The following is an 18492-nucleotide window of genomic DNA, read 5'->3' as shown; positions in this document are numbered from 1 at the left end:
GGATCTCGCCATGGTGGCTCATGCAGCTATGGGTCTTGATGCTAATGGTGACCCCTTGCCTGGAAATGAAGAGTCACATCGTGCTCTCGCCGACGCGATGCGAAAGCTGCGAGAGTCGGCAGCCGTCCGACCACCACCTCACATGTTCCGTCCGCCTCCTTATCAACAGCAGCATTACCAGAACGGCGTCCCTCTACCACGTCCTCCCCCTGGTCAGCCTGCTTCCCTGCCTCGACCCAGGCCCAAGATGATCAAGCCGAGACCTATGAAGCCACCCAAGCAGCCACCTCAGGATGCTTGGATTCTCGCAAGAGCTGCATCCGAAGGCGGTAGCATCGACGCTCTTGGCAAGACGGGAGATCCTCTACAGGACAAGTTGCCTCTGATCGCAGGACCGAGACCAGATCGAGCTCCTCCGCGAGGAGGACCGCCACCCGAGAAGCGGTTCCAGTGCTCAAAGTGTGATCGAGCTTTTGCTAGAGCCTACAATCTCAACACCCATTTCGCAACTCACGATCCGGACCCGAATCGTGCAAAGCCGTTCCCCTGTCCCTACCCGTCCTGCAAATCGGAATTCAGGTCTTTCTCGCGAAAGCACGATCTACAGCGTCACATAGCTTCCACTCATGAAGCTGAGCCGGAGCCCATCATCGAGATTGCTGATGCAGAGACTGGAGAGACGATTCAGTCCAACCTGGCCAAGCTGGGGCTGGGCGCTCCTGGTAGAAAATTCAGGTGCGAGTGCGGTCGAGCATTCGTGCGAAGGGACGCTCTGAGGAAACACAGCTGTGAAGCAATGAGAGGCCAGTCACTAGCTGATCTCGAAGCCTCCCACTCCCCTTCGGGCGACCCACGAGGCCGATACCTCCGAGGCGAGGGAGACGAAGCAGATGCGCTTGCCCGACGTGCTGCTGGCCTCCCTGCGATCTCTGGATCGGGTGCTGACTTGGGCGGAGGAGTCGACTTTGAAGCTCTCGCTGCTTCGTTCGCGGCTGATGCTGCTCAAGAGATGCAAGCTGCTCAGGACCACGCTGCTAGACGCGGTGGCGATGACGAAGATGAGGAAGAGGACGAGGAAGAGGATGAGGATCCAGATGATGCCATTGCCAACTTTGCATCACAGCTGACTGCCGGCGCAGCTGCTGAGCTGGGTCTCACGACCTCGGCAGAAGGCGAAGGAGAAGGTGACGAGGGCACAGCTGCAGAAGATAAGCCCAAGACGCCCCAAGCTACAGGAGACAGCAGCCGAGAGGCAGCACCTGCAGAGGACAACATCGACGATGCCGCAGCGCAGTATATTGCCCAGCTGCAGTCGCAACTGGGAGGAGACGATAGCGCGTCGGAAGTGCCCGGCATGGAGGGACTGGTAGCTTCTTTGAGCGGTGCACCCGCGAATGAGCAGCAGCAGACGCAGGAGCAGGCTGAACCTGCTCAGCAGCACAAGCAAGAGGAAGGAGCGGCTGACCAGGGCGGTGCGGAACAGCAGCAGCAGCAGCTCCAGCAGCCATCAGGAAAGAGATCCTCTGCCGATGCTGCCAACGATGCGCAGGATGCTGCTGCCTCCCGAGGTGCCAAGCGCGTCAAGAGGGAGGACGAGGAGTATGATCAGCTTGCGGTTGCGGAGAGTACGGTCGAGGCTCCTGCCGCGCTCGGTGCGGACACTAGCATAGCGGCTTAAGATGAGGACTCGGTATCGTCTTCTGATTCATTAAATCACACTACCCTACTATCCTATTGCTTCCTAGAATGATTTTGAAATTGTAGATTTCTTTACCCCGTCATCTTGTATAGACTTGCTCCGCGCCTTCCGTCCTTTGTAATTCCATCGTCTCACTTCCATTTCAGTCCGCCCTCATGAGTGTTCCTCTCGGGCATCAGGGGTCGTGTGATCGAAGAATGCGTGCAGGGTGCAAGGATAGATGACATTTCAAGGAGACGCCGCGCAGAAGAAGACGAGTAGAGGAACAGGTACACACAACGCCATACGACTGAGGTAGGATCGGAAGAAGGTGTGGAGCTCCTGGCTGGCACTCACTGTGGAAGAGAGCTGACTGCGCTTGATTGGAGCCGGTCCATTTTGATGCTTTGCGATGCTCACCGCTTTTGTTTTTTTGCTTCTCCCTTTTGTCTCTTGCGCAATCTCCACCTCGAACGCTTTTCGGCACTTCAGCATGAGCAAGAGGGACTCACGATTGATAGGATGGCGCGGTGAAATGGAATCCTCGCTTGCTGCATTACATACCAGTCGTTCGATGGCTCCAGTGGTGCAAAGGCCAAAGCGCGAGACAGAGGGCAAGGGCAGGGATGAGAGGGTGATGCTGCTCGAGCACGAGTCTCACAGGCTTCTATGGATCCAGTGCTCTCACGATTGTTGCCTCGCGTTATATCCCTCCCACTCAATGTGTATCTCTCACCTAGAAGAGATCCGCAGCCCTCGCTCTCCTCCCAGCAGGTCGACTTGGCGTCCCCACGCTGGCGTCACTCTGCGGCACTACATCGCCTTCCTTCTCATCGTCCTTTCTCTCCGCTTCAGCTTTCCTCTCCATCGATGCGGCTTCGACTTCTCTCGATGCAGTTTGGTCCTCACTGGCCTGATTGTTGACGGCCGCAAGCGCTTCGGCCGTGTTCGCCTCCGGGTCGGAGGCAGGAGGCGCACCGTTAGGTGGCACAGCCGGGTAAGACTGAGCTTGGAGCTGAGGCGGCGACGAAGAGGATGCGGCGGGGCCAGCGGGCATGCCTGGCGCTCCATCCAATGCAGGAGGTGGACGTGAAGGGGCTTGAGAGCTAGGTTGTGGTGGTGGAGAGCCAGCGAAGTGAGCAGGCGGAGGCGCTGCATACGAACCAGGAGGTGGACCGCCATAGCCTGCCGGTGCCGGTGGTGTTGCGAAGCTGCCTGGTTGAGGTGGCCTGGCGGGAGGATATGGTGGACTGCCGGCACCGGGCTGCTGGAAGGGCGCAGCATACGGGCTCGCGCTACCCTGAGCATTGGAGGCAGGCGAGTAAGCTCCGGGAGGCGGTCCAGCTTGCCAGCCTGGTGGAGGCCCATAGTACCCAGGTGGGGGTCCGGCCTGCTGCATATGTGGGGGATATGCGAGGTTAGGTGTCTGAGCCACGGCCTGCTCCCCCTGTTGAAGCTGCTGCTGCTGCTGCGGAGGGTCGTCAGGGTCGACATACGCATACTTGCTCGAACTCGCTAGCTTCTCTTCAGGACTCATCGTCTGATTAGTATACACAATTCTGGTCTTGTCTCCTTTGCGAACAGCGACCTGATGTGGGCTCGGTTGAGGCGTTGTGATATTTGGCGGGGGACCACCGTACTGTCCAGGACCCCATGGCCTTGGCGCAATGGGCGGGGGAGCCCCATACGGTGCTCCAAAACCCGGCGGAGGGCCGTTCGGAAAGCCGACAGGAGGCGGTTGAAACATGGGAGGTGGCCGGCTATACCTGACAGGCGCGCAGTAGGAGAGGGAGGTAAGATCAGCAGGACCCCAAATTGCAGAGTGATGACTTCAAGGACTCACTGATTTGGATAGCCAGGCGCGAAAGGAGGAGGGGGACCAGCCGGCGGCGCTCCGAATTGGGGCGGCACGCTGCCTGGAGGCGGAGCCTGGCCACTCATGAGTGCCTTGTGAGCTTCGAGCTGTGCTTTGAGCTGGTCAGGCGTGAGCGCAACATTCTCGACCTTCTGACGCTTTGTGCCGGGCTGGCCAGAAGGCCCGCCACCCATGTTCCCGTTGTTCGCTCGCCTGGATCTCCACTCTGCCAGATCTGCCTCCGGAACACCGACCATACCGTAGATCTCAATATCGAACGACTCGCGGCCAGGCAGGGCATTTTCGATTCTGCGATGGGTGGAGACGTGCAGATTAGTGTCAGAATCCAGTATCAATCTAGAAAAGACGGACATTCTTGCTGTAGAGGTATGGTACTTACTTTGTCGGCTCCGCCTTGTGGACCTGATGAAGATGGACCGTCAAGCCTCCAGCTGTATTGAGACGCCTCGGGCAATACGAGCACTTGTAATGCTTGGCCTTCTGATGCTGCAAAAGCACTGAGATAAAGAGACAAGACAGGTGAACAGGTCAGCTTGAGAACTTGTACCGCGGGGGTCGGGATTACAGCCCAGCGACGTACCCTTGTCATCTTCGAACTCGCGGCTGGGAGGGAAAGGCATACGGCGCTTGTCAGCGTCATGTCAAAGAAGCTGCCTGATCACATGACCACTCACTCGCAGTACCAGCACCAAGCTTCGAGTTGGGGTGCCTTCTTCTTCTTTGCCATTGTGAATGTATGCAGTGGGCTGGGTGAGCGTATGGATGGTGTTGGCGGAAGGAACGGAAGGAAGGGCGTGCCGGGCGACGACGACGCACGTCCAGACGCACGGAAGCAGCGTTTGTCACGCCAATCAAGGAATTAAAGTGGCCTCACCGGTCCTGCCCAAGTCCCCTTCTTTACCATACCAGAACCGCCTTTGCACTCTATCACGCTGATTCCGAAGTCATCGTAGCCTCAATCGTTGGGTGGCAAGATGGACAGGCGCGGTGTCGCATCGTCTCGCAAGCGACCTCGGATCGCCTCAAGCCCTCCTCTTGACGCCGCCCACCCAGGTACTCACACCGACGAGAGTCCCACCGAGCCAGCGCCCGGCATTAAACGATCAAAATCGGCCTTGAAGAGAGAAAAGAAGAGAGTTGAGGCTTCGGCTCGTAGAGAGGCTCAGGGACCTTCATCCGCACCCGTAGCTACCCAGAGTAATTCCAAGAATGGCGCGATGTGCCGCCAGACCATTGAACCTGCTTCTGCAATGTCAGAGGCCGAAGCTCTTACGGAGGACCTTGAGGGGATCAGGGGGGAGCACATCGTACCTGTACGCAACACTAAAGGCAAATCTCAGAAGAGACACAAAGCTCCCAGACAAGACGCCCTGACCCCTAGCACTTCTGGAGCTGATCAGCTGCTTCATTCGGACCCCTCCGCCACCAATGCTACCTCTGGCCAGCTAGGGAGACTCAATGACTCCTTGGCAGTATCTCTCGGGGGCGCTCGAGCTGCAATGAAAGCCAGGGACATGGAAGCGGCAGCAGCAGCAGCGGTGGCGGCCGACAGAGAGCGTGAACATACTTTGACGAGAGCCAGAGAGGAACAGGAAGAGGCTAGCAAGCGGGCTCAGCAGCAAGCCCTCATAGATGCCCAGGCTTCGCTGAACCAGCTCCGTACGGAGTTCGAGCGACTACAAGAAGAGAACAGAGCTAAGGTTAGTATGACGAGGGGTCCAGACCTGTTTCTGAGGTGCCATTACTGATATCGCCCGCGTGCGATCTTATCTACCCCCAGGATCGAGTGATGCAAAGCCAAAGCTCAGCTCTCTCATACCTGTATGGCCAGGCTTCATGCGCAATCTGCCTCGAGCTAGCCTTCCGCCCACACGTACTGAGCCCTTGTGGTCACACTTTCTGTGCCCGCTGCTTGATAGATTGGTTTCAGCGGCCTGCCCAAGGCGAGGTCGTTCATATTCCCGCCTACTTCAGCGAAAGTCAGAGAAGAGACGAAGAAATCGCTGCTACGAGGCGCAGGAAAAAGATTTGTCCTCACTGTCGGGGTGACGTGAGAGGTACGCCTGCCGAAGTCTGGTCCATCAAAGGCATGATCGATCGTCTAGACTTGTCTCACCGAGCAGGGCACTTTGTGGTCGAGGGAGGCGCTGTCAACCCACAGACTGCTCAGGAAGAACGGTATTCGAGGGGTGTTGATCTAGGCACCGGAACTGCTATATGGGAAGACATCTTTGACGACAGACGACCACTCGAAGCAATCTACGACGAGGCTGAAGGGATCTATCGATGCCCCAATTGCACTGGCGAAATCGTCGGCATCGAATGTTGCTCCTGCGGGGCCATCTACTCGGATCTTGAGCCAGACAACTTCGAAGACGGTTCTGGGGACGAGGAAAGCGATGATTCACACGCTTCTGGTCTGCCTGAGCTGTATGAACCTACATTGGCTGCAACAATGGGATTGTACGATCCGCACCCTGCAGGTGCCGAAAATTCGGATTATCCATACGAAGACGACGAGGAGAGCTCCATCGGCTCATTCATTGTCGATGACAACCCGGCCGGTGAATCTGCCTCTCATGATGGCGACGACGACGACGGAGACGAGTCTGACCTGAGTCGTATTGAGAGAGAAGCTGAAAGAGTCGCTCGCTCTGCCAGCCGTCGATATGGCTATTCTTCAGATGAAGGCGCTGGAGAAAGTGACGCAAGTGACTCAAGCGACTCGAATTCTCACGCCGAGGACGATGCTGGTGCTGCCATACTATCGCACAGAGGAGGTAGGGGAGGGCAGCCACTTCGAGGTGCTGGCGCCAGTGCTCACTTTGCGCGCGGGCGACAGCGAGCTGCCATCGTGCTTGATTCAGACGATGACGATGAAGCAGCTGAGCCAGAGAGCGTCAGAAGTGCTGCAGCCGCGAGATCCCATCAACCAAGATCTTCCCGCCAACGAGTACCACTCTCTTCTGATGACGAGGACGAAGACAACGACAGTGACGGCAGCGAGAGTGAGAATGGCTCTTCGGACGCCGGGAGCGATGTCAGCGTCTCCAATGATGTCGAAGATGCTGCAGACGCTGACCGCTGGCTGTCCTACGCAGGCGGCGATAGCTCGGATGATGGAAACAGCAGCGAAGAGGACTCGGACGATGACAGCGATTAGACACTGCGCGAATCAGCCGCAAGCTTTCCAAATAGGAGGCGGACGACCCACACCATCGAGCTTATATCTGGCTCAGGCGAGCTCTTCATCACAGCTCGCAGACCTCCCCCCTTGACGTTTTACCCATTCACATGATTTCGCCTTCTACCCCGTGTACTTGTAATCACCTCTTTGCGCTCGTCTCACCTTCTGTTCTATCCTACGACCCATAAAACGAACTTCCCGCCTAAGCACTCGCTCTCCCCGGTTTTCTTGCTTTTGCGTGTTTGACTGGCCTCAGCGAATGCTTGAGCACCGCTTCACCACATGTAGGACTGTCCTGTTGCTGCCAGTAGCACCACAGCATCAACGTGGCTGCCACCTTTACAGTTTTGCCAGTCGCATGTGGTCTGAAAGGCTTCACGCGAGTTGCTTCGTGGCAGCAGCTTCCGACCTGCTCGCAGAAGGCGCCTCTGTGGACCAAAGGAGATTGTGTACGTGCAAGAGGCCGGGCCTCGACACCGAGCGCACGTCGCTGCCACTTCAGCTGGTCTATTGCGGTAGCGCAACAGCAACTGACGTTTGCGCGAGAGAAAGGAGATTCGGACAGCTCTTGTCGCACTGATTTACACCGATGACAGTCAGGATGAGTTGACTTTAGCTCGGTCAATCGCATGGATGGCAAAGCAAGCATATAGCCGCCACCGGACTAGCCACCTCTTTCGGAACAGTCTGCAGCAGCAACGGCGCGCCGAAGCAACGCTAGCAGTGAGTCAAGAGATAGCCTTGTCGTGTGGTATTGACAGGTGACAGCAACGGTGGCGCTTTTGCAGAAGCAATGGCGCAACAGCAAAGAAGTAGCTACTACTGCCGGAGTGATTGAGACTTGCCCGAGAGCATGGCTAGTGGACAGCTATAAGAGCTTCAGCTTGCGCTGTCCTACCGGCTGACGTCCCTCTGAGGTCAAAGATCCACTACTTCCCACTCGGTCAAGTGTCTGTCCACCTCTCCTTTGCGTGCTCTGCTCGCGCAAGAAGCACAAGTTTGAGTACCGCCGAGCAGCTTCCAAAATTCTGGAACCTCAAGAAACGTAACTACAAGCTGGACTTTTGGACAGTAGGATTGGCAAAGTCCGCATCTGCAGAACTTCTTGCTCTACATAGCAAGAACATATCAACAAGGACGTCTCCACTTCTCGCGCAGTTGGTCTGCAGGACTTGTCCATCACAGACAGTTAAGGTCAGCTTTCAATAGTGTCGAGGCTCCTCGAGTGTACTGACGCTGCCGGTCTTCCCCTGGGGCAGACCATCTCGAGTCGCCAGGACCACCTTGGCGAGACTCCTCCATCTTCCCTCTATCAGCTGACTCGCCTCTCCCCGCTTCATCCGGCAGGTCAGTGCAACTAGTCAGCGGTGACCTTACCGCTACTCAGGGTGGCGTGAGTGTAATGTCCAGTACGTGGCCCTCGGCCGGACGCTGAGCTTATCAACCGCTATTTTGCCACCTTTATTGTCGTAGAAATAGCTTGACTTCTCGAGAACTCTGTCTTGCAACGCTGCAACTTTGAAAGTAGGTCGTAGCTGGGAGGAGTTTCTGCGTTGACACCAACCCATCCTTTCTTTCCGGCTTCTTGTCGAAGGCTGCAGGCTCGGACTAAGACAAGCGCGCTTCCCTTGCAAGGATTGCTTCGACTCGTCGTCGCTCAGTACGTCGTAGCCGTTGAGGAAGCAAGCTGCTTCTGTGCAGCTCCTTTTTCTACCTCTCCTTCCTTGATCCTCAAGCTCCACAGATCAACTCAAGCAGCCGCACTACAGCTACTTCTAGACACGGTGACGTAGTCCCTACGCTGTTGAAGCTATATAGCAGGGCTGACTCTGACCTCTTCCTGTAGCAAAGCCTATTGTCAGGTGCAAACGGCATGAAGGCCATCTCGCCATCTTCAGTCGTGCCGCCGGTGCGGCCCAGCAAGAGCGCCGGTGCGGTAAGCGGCTCTCACGCCACGCAGAAGCGGATCAAGGAAAGTAGCAGAGCTGACGCGAGTACTAACAAAGCCTCATCCAAGAAGGCAGATGCTGGCGTGCGACGAGTCCGGTGAGTAGCGCTGATAGATTGATGACCTCGAAGGCGGCGAAGCGGAAAGAGCGGGTCCAGAGCCGGTTGCTGCAGGGGCGGCGCCTTTTGCTTCTGCGTCGGCGCCTGTGCGTCGGCGTCAGGGCAAAAGTGGCGCGCCTGTGGAGGGAAGCGGAACAAAGGGAATGCCGAGGCAGTGGGTCTTCCCCGCAAACACCGTACCAACCGCACAAGAGGGTAGGACAAGGCGGCACAAAGGAGCCTGATGACAGGGGTAAGCAGACGTGATGTGGATGGTGCAGGATGGCTTGTATCACCGGCGATATAGCCAGGACAAGAGGGAGCTGGACAAGGGGAGCGGTAGCAGCCGTGACCTGCCCATTGGCGCTGTGAGGCGGGCCACAGGTATATATCCCTGACCATCCTTCCAGAGCTGCATCGATACTCATCCCAACTGCTCCTCTGCCTCCCCCTACCACCTTACCCATTCAACTTCGCCATGGCTGTCACGACCTTCCGCTACAACGTCCCCTCGTCCTCAACCTCGCCATGCCCCTCCCCAACACGACGTGAATCGGCGCCTCCTGCTTCGCCACCTGCGCCACGACCGTCACAACAACCCTCGCGACCATCACGCCCCTCCGACAACCTGCCTGGATCAAAATCACAACATCCTCAAAAACACCAATCGAATTCATCCGTGGCATCATCCTCGACTTCTACATCCTCTGCTGCTGCACCTTCTCGCACCAACGACGCCTCCGCCGCTGCCGCCTCCGCCGTGCCTGGCCCATCGAACGCTCGCGCTACACAACTCAAAAAACTCATCAGCTTCAACGTCGGATCCCGCTACAGGGTCTGCGATGTCATTGGAGAAGGAGCTTATGGAGTGGTGTGCTCTGCCATTCACCGGCCTTCGGGTATGAAGGTCGCCATCAAGAAGATCCAGCCATTCGAGCACCAGATGTTCGCTCTGCGCACGCTGCGAGAGCTCAAGCTGCTGAGGTACTGGCAGGAAAGCGATGTGTCCGAAAACATCATCTCAATCTTGGACATCGTCCGACCGACGAGCTTCGACGCCTTCAAAGAGGTCTATCTCATCCAGGAGCTCATGGAGACGGATCTCCACCGCGTCATTCGCTCGCAGAAGCTGTCAGAGGACCATGCTACATACTTCACGTACCAGATCCTGAGGGCTCTCAAGTGAGTTGATCATAACGGGTACATGCTATTGGCTCGGCTCATGGTACTGACCGACTGATGTTTCTTTTCCCTTGACAGAGCCATTCACTCCGCCGATGTCATTCATCGGGACTTGAAGCCATCCAACCTTCTCCTCAATGCCAATTGTGACCTCAAGGTCTGCGACTTTGGACTCGCTCGCTCAGTGCGGACTGCAGAGGCCAGCTCAGGATCAGACACAGGCTTGATGACCGAATACGTCGCCACGCGCTGGTACCGAGCGCCAGAGATCATGCTCACCTTCAAGCAGTATTCCAAGTCCATCGACATCTGGGCCGTGGGCTGTATACTGGCCGAGATGATCAGCGGACGCCCTCTGTTCCCCGGTAGGGACTATCACGACCAGCTGAGCCTGATTATCAACGTCACCGGCACCCCCACTCTCGATGAGTTCTACGCCATCAACTCGCGTCGATCCCGCGATTACATCCGAGCCATGCCCTTCCGCAAAGCAAAGTCCCTTCGCGCCATGTTCCCCAGCGCATCAGACAACGCGATCGACTTCCTGGAGCGCACCCTGACCTTCTGTCCTAGGAAGAGGGCCACGGCAGAAGAGTTGCTGGCTCACCCTTACTTGGCTGCTTACCACGATGAGGAGGACGAGCCGACATGCGAGCCTATGAGCGCTGAGATGTGGGCTTGTGACGATAAGGCGCTGGCCAGTAACAGCACCGAGAAGCTCCGTGAGCAGCTCTACGACGAGATCGTCCATTTCCAGCCTCTCATCTGATGTCAAGGAATAGAGGGAGGGAGACGAGAGATTACGGTGGCAGGACCTACCTGTTGAGTCGCGGTGGCAGTCATGAGTTGTTCCGTTCCGTCCGTCGCTACAATCGACCATTTCAGTGTCGAAATTCACGGCTTCTTATATCCTCGACACTTTTTAGTCAATCATATATCCCCACGAAGCGCAATGCTTCTTCAGATTGATGCTGCAGCGAGAATGATTGTGCTGGACACGTCAATGACAGGTGACACTAGAATTCAATTTGAGCAGTTTACGATTCGGCAAATCTGGCCCATCAGCGCGTCGTAAGCCGACTCATCTCTTGCTCTAGCTCCTCCAGATTGCGCTTGAGAAGCACCACATCGGTCAGCTTTCTCTCCTTCTGCGCTCTGCTCAGGAACGATGCAATCTGTGTATGTTGCTCTTGTAGCACGATGAGCTGATCCTGCTCGGCTGGAGTGAGAGACTTCTTGCCCGATGCCTTGGGCGAGGATGTCCCGCTGGTATTTGGTCCTTTCTTCGATGCTGCTGTCGACGAGGACGCTGCAGACGCCGCATCGAACTTCGGCAGAGATTGAAGAGGGAACATCTACATCGGCAACACAGTAAGGCAGAAGTGGTGAGTATGCAAGTGGTATCCATACACTACTTGGCAATTGCAACTCACGTTCATTTGCAGGAAAGCAGCAGCTTTGCGATCCACACCGTCCTTGATCCGCTTGAGACTGTTGTTCCCGCCATCTGGAAGGTCTCTAATGCGGCGAGCCAAAGCATCGTAGTTGGCAAAGTTCGCTAAGAGCTGCTTCCTGGCTGTAGCAGCGTCCCGCTGCAGCTGAAGCAATGCGGCTCGAGACAGAGTAGGTCCAGATGCCGATCCTCTCCGCGAGGATGGCGAGGAAGGGGGAGGTGAGCTCCCGTTGGCGGCAGACTCCAGACCTAATGTCGAGCTTGTATCCTGCTTCTGTAAGCCCATGACTAGCTCCTGAAACTCAGGTAGGCTCTGCTCGATCTCCTTTTGCAATACCATCAATTGGTCGTATAAGCGAATATACTCTGGCGCTTCGCCCTCCTCTAGCAGGTAGTGGCTGCGCAACACGACGGTCTTGCATTCCCTACAGAGTCGAAAGCCGTGCTGAGAGGCCTCAAGAACGCTCTTCGAGGCGGCTGTAGAGGCCTGGCCAGGCTTTGACTGGGAAAGGAGAGCTTCGAGGCTGACCTCCGGCGGTAGATCCTTGATTGCCAAGAGCGCTTCGCCTCCAGATCCCCCCACAGCGCTCGCAGCAGCAAGGGCCCGCTCGTCTTTGATGACGATGTTCGAGCATTTCGATGCTGGCTGTCCTTCCCTCTCATCGTGCATGGGCATGGCGCCCGGAGGAGGATTGGCCGATACCTCAGGGCTGGCACACACGACCTTACCACAAGCTCGGCAGTGATGCTTGCGTCGACCAACTCCAAATGCCTTCGTGCATAGTGGACATGCGTTGATGCTGTCGTCTGGCTGCCAGGGCACCAAGGCTTGCTCCGCGGCTCGAAGATTCGAAGACCGTTGCAAAGTGGTCAAGAAACGCGAGTGAGGCGCCAGCGTGGACAACAGAGATGACGAGAAGCTACTCGAGGCCGGTATTGTAGTAGTTGAACTCTCTGTAAGAGCAGGGTAGTGGATAGCCAATAACTGGAGCAATTGTGGTAAGGGTCGTCAGTGTGACGTTGTCGCACAGAAAGGAACGCCCATGACCTCTAGCTTACCTTCTCCACCCGGCGTCTGATCCTTTCGTCCTCTCTCTCCTGGTCTTGAGCTACCACCAAGCCGCCACCTCTTTGTTGTTTCTTCTTGGAGCGCTTGAGGCTTTTGGCCTCTAGGAACTCTGGCAGCTGGGATCTCGAGACTCCGCGAGGCTGAAAGCTTCCAGACCGCGAATTTGCAGAGAAAGGCGGTGCAAGTCTCGAGGATGAGCTCTTCTGCTGCGCTTGCTGCTGAGCTGCATACATGGCGTCAAAGCCAGACATCGAGCTGCTTCCGCCATTTCGCGACATCGTCGTTGGTGGAACGGGTGACTGTGCTCGGGAGGAATAAGCGCTGCTGCCCCCAGAGCTCTCCCCGGCGGTGCTCATGCTCGGACTCCCGCTACTGCTATGATCCTGAAGCTCCCTCATCCGCAAAGCCTGCGCGGTGGAGATACCCTTGGCCACAGGAAGCTGAAAGCTAAAGCGATCCAGGTTGGTAGGCGCATTATTTGCGTTCTGCGAGCGCCCATTGGCGAAAGCGCTCTGGGCAGAGCGTTCCCCGTTCAGCCGGGCTGCTGCGCCATTGGCCTTTGGTGACGCAATGTGCGGGGCAAAAGCTAGCGGGGATGGTGGGACAGAGGACGCAGTACTGCGTTGATCTAGCTCTGCAGCCGGTGAGGAGGATCTGACCGTGTCATACCGCTGAGGGGTAGAGGTCTCTGTAGCGCCTCTTAATGGCGATCTTCTGGAGGTTGACGGAGGAGGCGCTCGTGCCAAAGACCGTCCCTGAGTAGCCGAGGCAGCAATTTGACTGGTACTAGAGTTGCCAGAGGTAGCCGGCGGAGCCTTACTCTGCAGCTTCCTCAAAGGAGGGGGCGCATCAAGTGGATCATGCTGCTTGGTCAACGGCGAAGGAGTGGTAGCGGTAGCGGTCGCTGGAGATGGCGAAGGTCTTAGGATGGTAGACGAGCTAGCCGACCGCGCTACGTTTTCGCTTACTGCTTTAGCGTCTGCTCGACTATTATCACCCGCAGATATGGCGAGAGAGCTGGGTCCAGGACGAGGAGGTATGGAAGGCCCCCCTGCGCTGGGCGTGGAGATGCTGGATCGTGCGCTAGCAGTGCGGCGGTGAGACTGGTAGGGCTTGTACGCGACTCCAGGCGATGAAGACAAAGGCTGCTGATTAGGAGCAGCCATGACGGTCCGCCTGATGTGAGCCGATCTTCGCCCTGCGTCGCAGCAGCGCTGTGAGGATTGATGGTGATCGGGTATGACGAGCTGGGGAGGAGGCCAAGGACAACCTCACTGCAGCTGCCTTCGCTTCCGTCGTTCCGTGCGTGCGGCGGTCAGATCACCTTCAGAAAAAGATCAACCATCACTTCGCTCCATTTCTTCGATCGAACCAATTACAGCGCTCATCTCACTCACACTTCATCCATCGCATTGCGGCGATGGCCAGCGATGCATCATTCGAGGTGGCAGATGCAGATCCGGCCATGAGCGGCATGGACGTAGCAGCGGCCGGAGAAGACCGGTCTACGAATGGTGCCTCCTCGTCCTCCTCTCTGTCTCCCCGCGAATACACTGAATGGGTTCGCTCGGCTGAGCGCAAGCTGCTTTCGACGGCAGCTTCTGGGACGCTTCCCACGGACGCTGCTCTGGACGCGTTGAATCGTGCCATGGAGGCCAAGAGGGATAGTCTGCTTCTCAACCGCCGTCAGTGGCAGATCTGGTGCGCCGCGAGCCTGTGGGACCTCTCGGCTAGACAGGCAAGTAATGCTGCTACAGGGGCTTCAAATATCGTATCGGATATAACAAAGCTGCGTCAGGTACTCCAGCTCCATGAGGCCGCCACGCGTTCCTCGAATGGATCCGCACTTGACCTGGCTCCTTTCATCACCTACGTTCATCTGATGTTGCATCTCCACTACGCCTTCGAAGAGATCGTACCGGCTGCAGCTTTCTGGGAAGAGGACGCTGAAGAAGAGAGCATACATTGGGCAGTAGAGTCTGTGCAGGACTTCCTGCAGGACTGGACGGGTCTACCGGGCGCTCCAAAATTCCTCAATTTGCGACACGGCGGAACCGGTGTGAGGATGATGATCGGGTACGAGAGAGCTTCAATACCTCGAATCCCTACTCGTAGCCAGGTCAGAACAGCAGGTGTCGAGGGAGAGTGGGAGAGGCTCCTAGGAGAAGACGCAATCAGAGAAGCAGTTCGCGAAGCCAATACTCGAATCGCTGGCGAGGTAAATTGGAGCCATCTGCTCTGGGATCCTCTGCGAGACTTCGAACTCGCACATCTCGCCAGGAACAAAAGCCGCGAGAAGGTTGAAATTGTGAAGCAAATCTTCGTTGCCAGGCTCCGCGTACCGCACAGAGCTCACGAAGCTACTGCTCAAGTCTTCTCGTCTTTCATCTCGCAGAACATGGCGGCTAGCGACTACGAATCCACCATGGCGTCTTTGCAAAAGCCTTACAGCAATATGAAGACTGCGTGGGCATCAATCGAGCGATATGAGGATCAGATACGAGCTATGACAGATCCCAATACGAGTGAAATCCACTGGTCGACGTGGAAGACCTACCTGCGGACTGCAGCAAGCTCGAAGAATGCAGACCAGGACAGGGTATCCGCTCTCTTCGAACGGTGTATCGCGACGCTGGGCCTGCCGCCTAGTCTGCAAGATCCACAGCTCGAGGAGCATCCGCCGATAGAAGCTTGGGAGGCCGAACACAGCAAGCAGAGATACAAGCTGGGGAGGGAAGCAAGACAGGCGCTGGAGAAGACAGAAAGAGATGCTCAAAGAGAAGCATGCAGGAAGCGAGAGGATGTGTGGTCCGACTACATCTTCTTCCTGACGATCAGCAAAGCGCCCGCTTCGCAGATGCTCGAAGTTCTGGAGCGCGCTGTCCGGATGCTGCCCGCATCAGGTACGCTATGGGCTGCCTACCTCCGTCACTCGGCCCGCCTGGGTCGCTCGGAGGCTCACGTCGTCGAGACCTTCACTCGAGCTCTGGAAGGGGGCGAATGTGTCGCAGACGATCTAGTCCGGCAACAGGATGGGGTTGAAACGAAGGACCACATGGTAGAGCTGCTAGTAGGAAGGGTAGACGCAGAAAGAGAAAGAGCCGCGATAGCTCTAGGTACAGAGCAGGGATGCACCATCCCTCAAGCCCTTGCTCAGCTGCCCAAAGACTCGAATGCATTCTCTCAAGTCTACGCTCTGATGATGGCGACCCTCGAGATGCCCGCTGATCGACCGGCAGCTGCCTCGGACAAGCAATTGAGATTACAGAGGCTCGCAGCCGCCTGGGCTGAAGGGGGGATGGAGGGCCTTGCATCTTTGGGCGAAGCCATCTGGGAGACGGCGTTGCGTCAGCAGCCTACAAACGGACTCGTCTGGCTAGAATCTGCTGCTCTGCAAGCTCGACTCGGCAATATTCGGAAGGCTCGGTCATTATATCGCCAAGGCTGCAGTCGCAATGGTGTGACCGACAGGAGTCAGCTGATGCAGCAGTGGAAGAACTTCGAGCAAGTGTACGGCGGCGCAGAAGATGTGACTAGGCTCGATGAGAAGCTGCGGAGAGAGAGGGACAGGCAGTGGGAAGAGTGGGCACAGTACGCGCAGCTGCAACAGGAGCAATATGCAGCCTACTCAAATAATGCCATTGGCGGCATGGAGATTGACGGCGCAGAAGACGGCCAGCAGAGTCTCAAACGAGGTCATGAAGACGATGAGGGTGGCAGAGACACAGTTGCCGAATCCACTGGAAGGATCGCACAAGCATTACAGCAACCGGAAGGAAGCACAAAGAAAGGCAAGACTACGGGGGACGACCAGCCTAGCAGGTGAGTGTGGCTGACAATGACGCTCGCGCAAGAATTGACAGCTGATTTCGCCCCAACATCGCCTCATTACTGCTACCCAGAGATCGAGAGAATGCCTCGGTGCTTGTCTCTGGTATGCCCATTGACGCCACAGACGTCGATCTTCAACGTCTTTTCAAAGATTGTGGACCGATCAGAGAAATCAGTGGCCCCCTTGCTGTAGCAAGCACTGACCCGAGCCAGCCATACTCGGCTGGGACTGTCGAATTCATGGATAGATCATCGGTACCTGCAGCTAGGACCAAAGATAAGAAGAGAATGAGAGGGCAAGAAATCAGCGTTTCGCTAGGATGGGAATGTACTCTGTATGTCACCAATTTCCCCGAGGAAATGGACGATGCGGCGATGAAGGAGCTCTTTGGAAAATACGGGCCCCTCTACGAGGTGCGCTGGCCGAGCAAGAAGTTTGACTCATCGCGAAGATTCTGCTATGTCCAATATACCACACCGGTAAGTACGCCATACATGTGAAGACAGCCAGGATCACACACCTCATCCTGACACAGCTGCTATCCCTTTCCCTGTTCAGGTGGCTGCTCGAGAAGCACTAGTCCTTCACAAACATCAGCTTGCCCCGACGTTGGCTTTGGAGGTCTACCTCACCGATCCCAACCGTCGCAAGCAGCGTACGGATGCAAACGCCAACGATCGCGAAATCTTTGTGTCTGCAATTCACAAGTCTTGCCAGGAAGAGGACATCAAGCCTCTCTTTGAAGCGCAGGGTACTGTTGCAGGGTTCAGAATGCTCTTCACGCCAGAGGGAAAGGCTCAGGGCAAGGCATTCGTAGACTTTGCCACGCCTCTGGAGGCTCAAAAGGCTATCGCCGAACTGAATGGCAAGCTTGTGAAGGGCAAGGCGATCCGTGTGCAGCTAGTAGATCCCGCAAAGGCCACCAAAGGCGGCGCTAGCAATGGCACGGGCCCTCCTGGTTTCCAGGCTAGAGCCATCAAGGTCTGCGGTCTGCCCCTCAACACACAAGAGGCGCTGATTCAGCAATTCTTCGAAAAGGTAGCGGGCGGTGTCGGCAAGGTGAAGAAGGTCGAATGGACTGCAGGTGCAGAAGGCCGAGGCAATGCGATCGTGGAGCTTGATGACCCCTCGACGGCTGGTCGATTGACGATGCTTGGTGAGGTCGAGTACGATGCATCTCACCGTCTCACGCTACTTTCTTTGGAGCGGACAGGCGCGGGTCCTAGGCCATCGCCGGGAGGCCGTGGGGGCTCCCCTGCATCTTCTTTGCCCGCGTCGTCCTCACCTGCGTCCTTTGTGCCTCGTGCGGCAGGATCCGCTCGAGGCGGTGGCAGAGGCGGTCGTGGAGGGCGAGGCAGAGGTGGTCTAGGCTTCGTCAGACCTAGTGCGTCCTTATCTCAACGTGGGGCTGAGAGCGCAGGCAGCCAAGCAATGGATGTGGACGCTGGAGCGCAGACTCAGCCAAAGGGACAGGATGCATTCCGCCAGATGCTGAGCGAGAAGCGGTGAAGCTCTGCACGGGCAGTGCCTTACATTCGATCTTGCATGTTGCATTCCTGCAGAAATAAAATAAATTTCATGTGTGATCAACTATCAAAGCGGCACTGATCTCATGATTATTCAGCCTGAGTGTGGATCCCCCGCTGAAGGGGGGATGACGATTTTCCCAGCTTCGGCACGCTCTGGCTGGGTTTGGTAAAGCGATCTCTCATGAGGGACACCACTTCCGTCGCAATCGAAGCCGATATCTTACAAGGAGATCGGTAAGGCCATGTGAGAGGTCGAATTGGGGTCCCTGCGCGTGAGATTCTCGCGCCCTGGCCTCGTGGGAATATGGACCAATGGCCGTCCGTTCATCTCACCCACATCTTGCAGACGAAATCTTCCAACTTGTGCCGACTCCGAATTACACTGCTTGGGCCAAGGAGGGGCGTGAGCTCTGCTGCGATAAGTCCTTACCAATCCAGGGTTCTCACGCACATTTGATAAAACGCGGGCGTGCGCCTGCGTGCAGGCATGTGGAAGCTTCCGCGGAGCTCAAGAAATTCTCGAACGTGAGCGCGCTCCGCGGACCCCAGCGTTCTTGGGCACTCGAGCCGTCGCGACCCGTCGCAGACACATGACCGGGGGCCCGGGTACCACTCATTCCTCTACGCTGGCACGAGGAGA

General features: G+C 56.7%; 6 protein-coding genes across 6 annotated transcripts; 4 read left to right on the top strand and 2 right to left on the bottom strand.

The window, feature by feature from the left end:
- Positions 1-457: 457 nt before the first annotated feature.
- On the top strand, positions 458-631 carry BCV69DRAFT_232692 (hypothetical protein; the record flags this gene model as incomplete). Its single annotated transcript, XM_025489845.1, has 1 exon — positions 458-631. A coding segment is annotated over one exon (174 nt), but the record flags the coding sequence as incomplete, so codon positions are not given.
- Positions 632-3517: 2886 nt separating this feature from the next.
- On the bottom strand, positions 3518-4281 carry BCV69DRAFT_244039 (hypothetical protein; the record flags this gene model as incomplete). Its single annotated transcript, XM_025490090.1, has 4 exons — positions 3518-3842; positions 3934-4051; positions 4135-4157; positions 4229-4281. The coding sequence occupies 4 exons, from the start codon at positions 4279-4281 to the stop codon at positions 3518-3520; spliced, it is 519 nt and encodes a 172-aa protein (XP_025351170.1).
- Positions 4282-4528: 247 nt separating this feature from the next.
- Positions 4529-6717, top strand: BCV69DRAFT_296311 (hypothetical protein; the record flags this gene model as incomplete). The annotated part of the gene is made up of 2 exons (XM_025493997.1): positions 4529-5254; positions 5335-6717. 2 exons carry the CDS (start codon positions 4529-4531, stop codon positions 6715-6717), a joined length of 2109 nt encoding a protein of 702 aa, XP_025351169.1.
- A 2329-nt stretch (positions 6718-9046) lies between these two features.
- On the top strand, positions 9047-10933 carry BCV69DRAFT_254845 (Pkinase-domain-containing protein). The gene is made up of 2 exons (XM_025490568.1): positions 9047-9969; positions 10048-10933. Exons 1-2 carry the CDS (start codon positions 9266-9268, stop codon positions 10736-10738), a joined length of 1395 nt encoding a protein of 464 aa, XP_025351168.1. The 5' UTR covers positions 9047-9265; the 3' UTR covers positions 10739-10933.
- BCV69DRAFT_279911 (hypothetical protein) lies at positions 10825-13732 on the bottom strand. The gene is made up of 3 exons (XM_025491417.1): positions 12482-13732; positions 11403-12407; positions 10825-11324 (listed from the first exon to the last, which is right to left on the bottom strand). Exons 1-3 carry the CDS (start codon positions 13655-13657, stop codon positions 11031-11033), a joined length of 2475 nt encoding a protein of 824 aa, XP_025351167.1. The 5' UTR covers positions 13658-13732; the 3' UTR covers positions 10825-11030.
- Positions 13733-14559: 827 nt separating this feature from the next.
- Positions 14560-18020, top strand: BCV69DRAFT_302620 (hypothetical protein; the record flags this gene model as incomplete). The annotated part of the gene is made up of 4 exons (XM_025494639.1): positions 14560-16313; positions 16394-16802; positions 16882-17542; positions 17678-18020. 4 exons carry the CDS (start codon positions 14560-14562, stop codon positions 17830-17832), a joined length of 2979 nt encoding a protein of 992 aa, XP_025351166.1. The 3' UTR covers positions 17833-18020.
- Between the last annotated feature and the right edge of the window lie 472 nt (positions 18021-18492).

The sequence above is a fragment of the Pseudomicrostroma glucosiphilum genome, assembly GCF_003144135.1.
Source record: "Pseudomicrostroma glucosiphilum strain MCA 4718 unplaced genomic scaffold BCV69scaffold_1, whole genome shotgun sequence".
In the NCBI taxonomy this organism is placed as follows: Eukaryota; Fungi; Basidiomycota; class Exobasidiomycetes; order Microstromatales; family Microstromataceae; genus Microstroma; species Microstroma glucosiphilum.
Note: the sequence above shows the minus strand (reverse complement) of the source record. Positions and strands in the feature narration are given on the sequence as shown.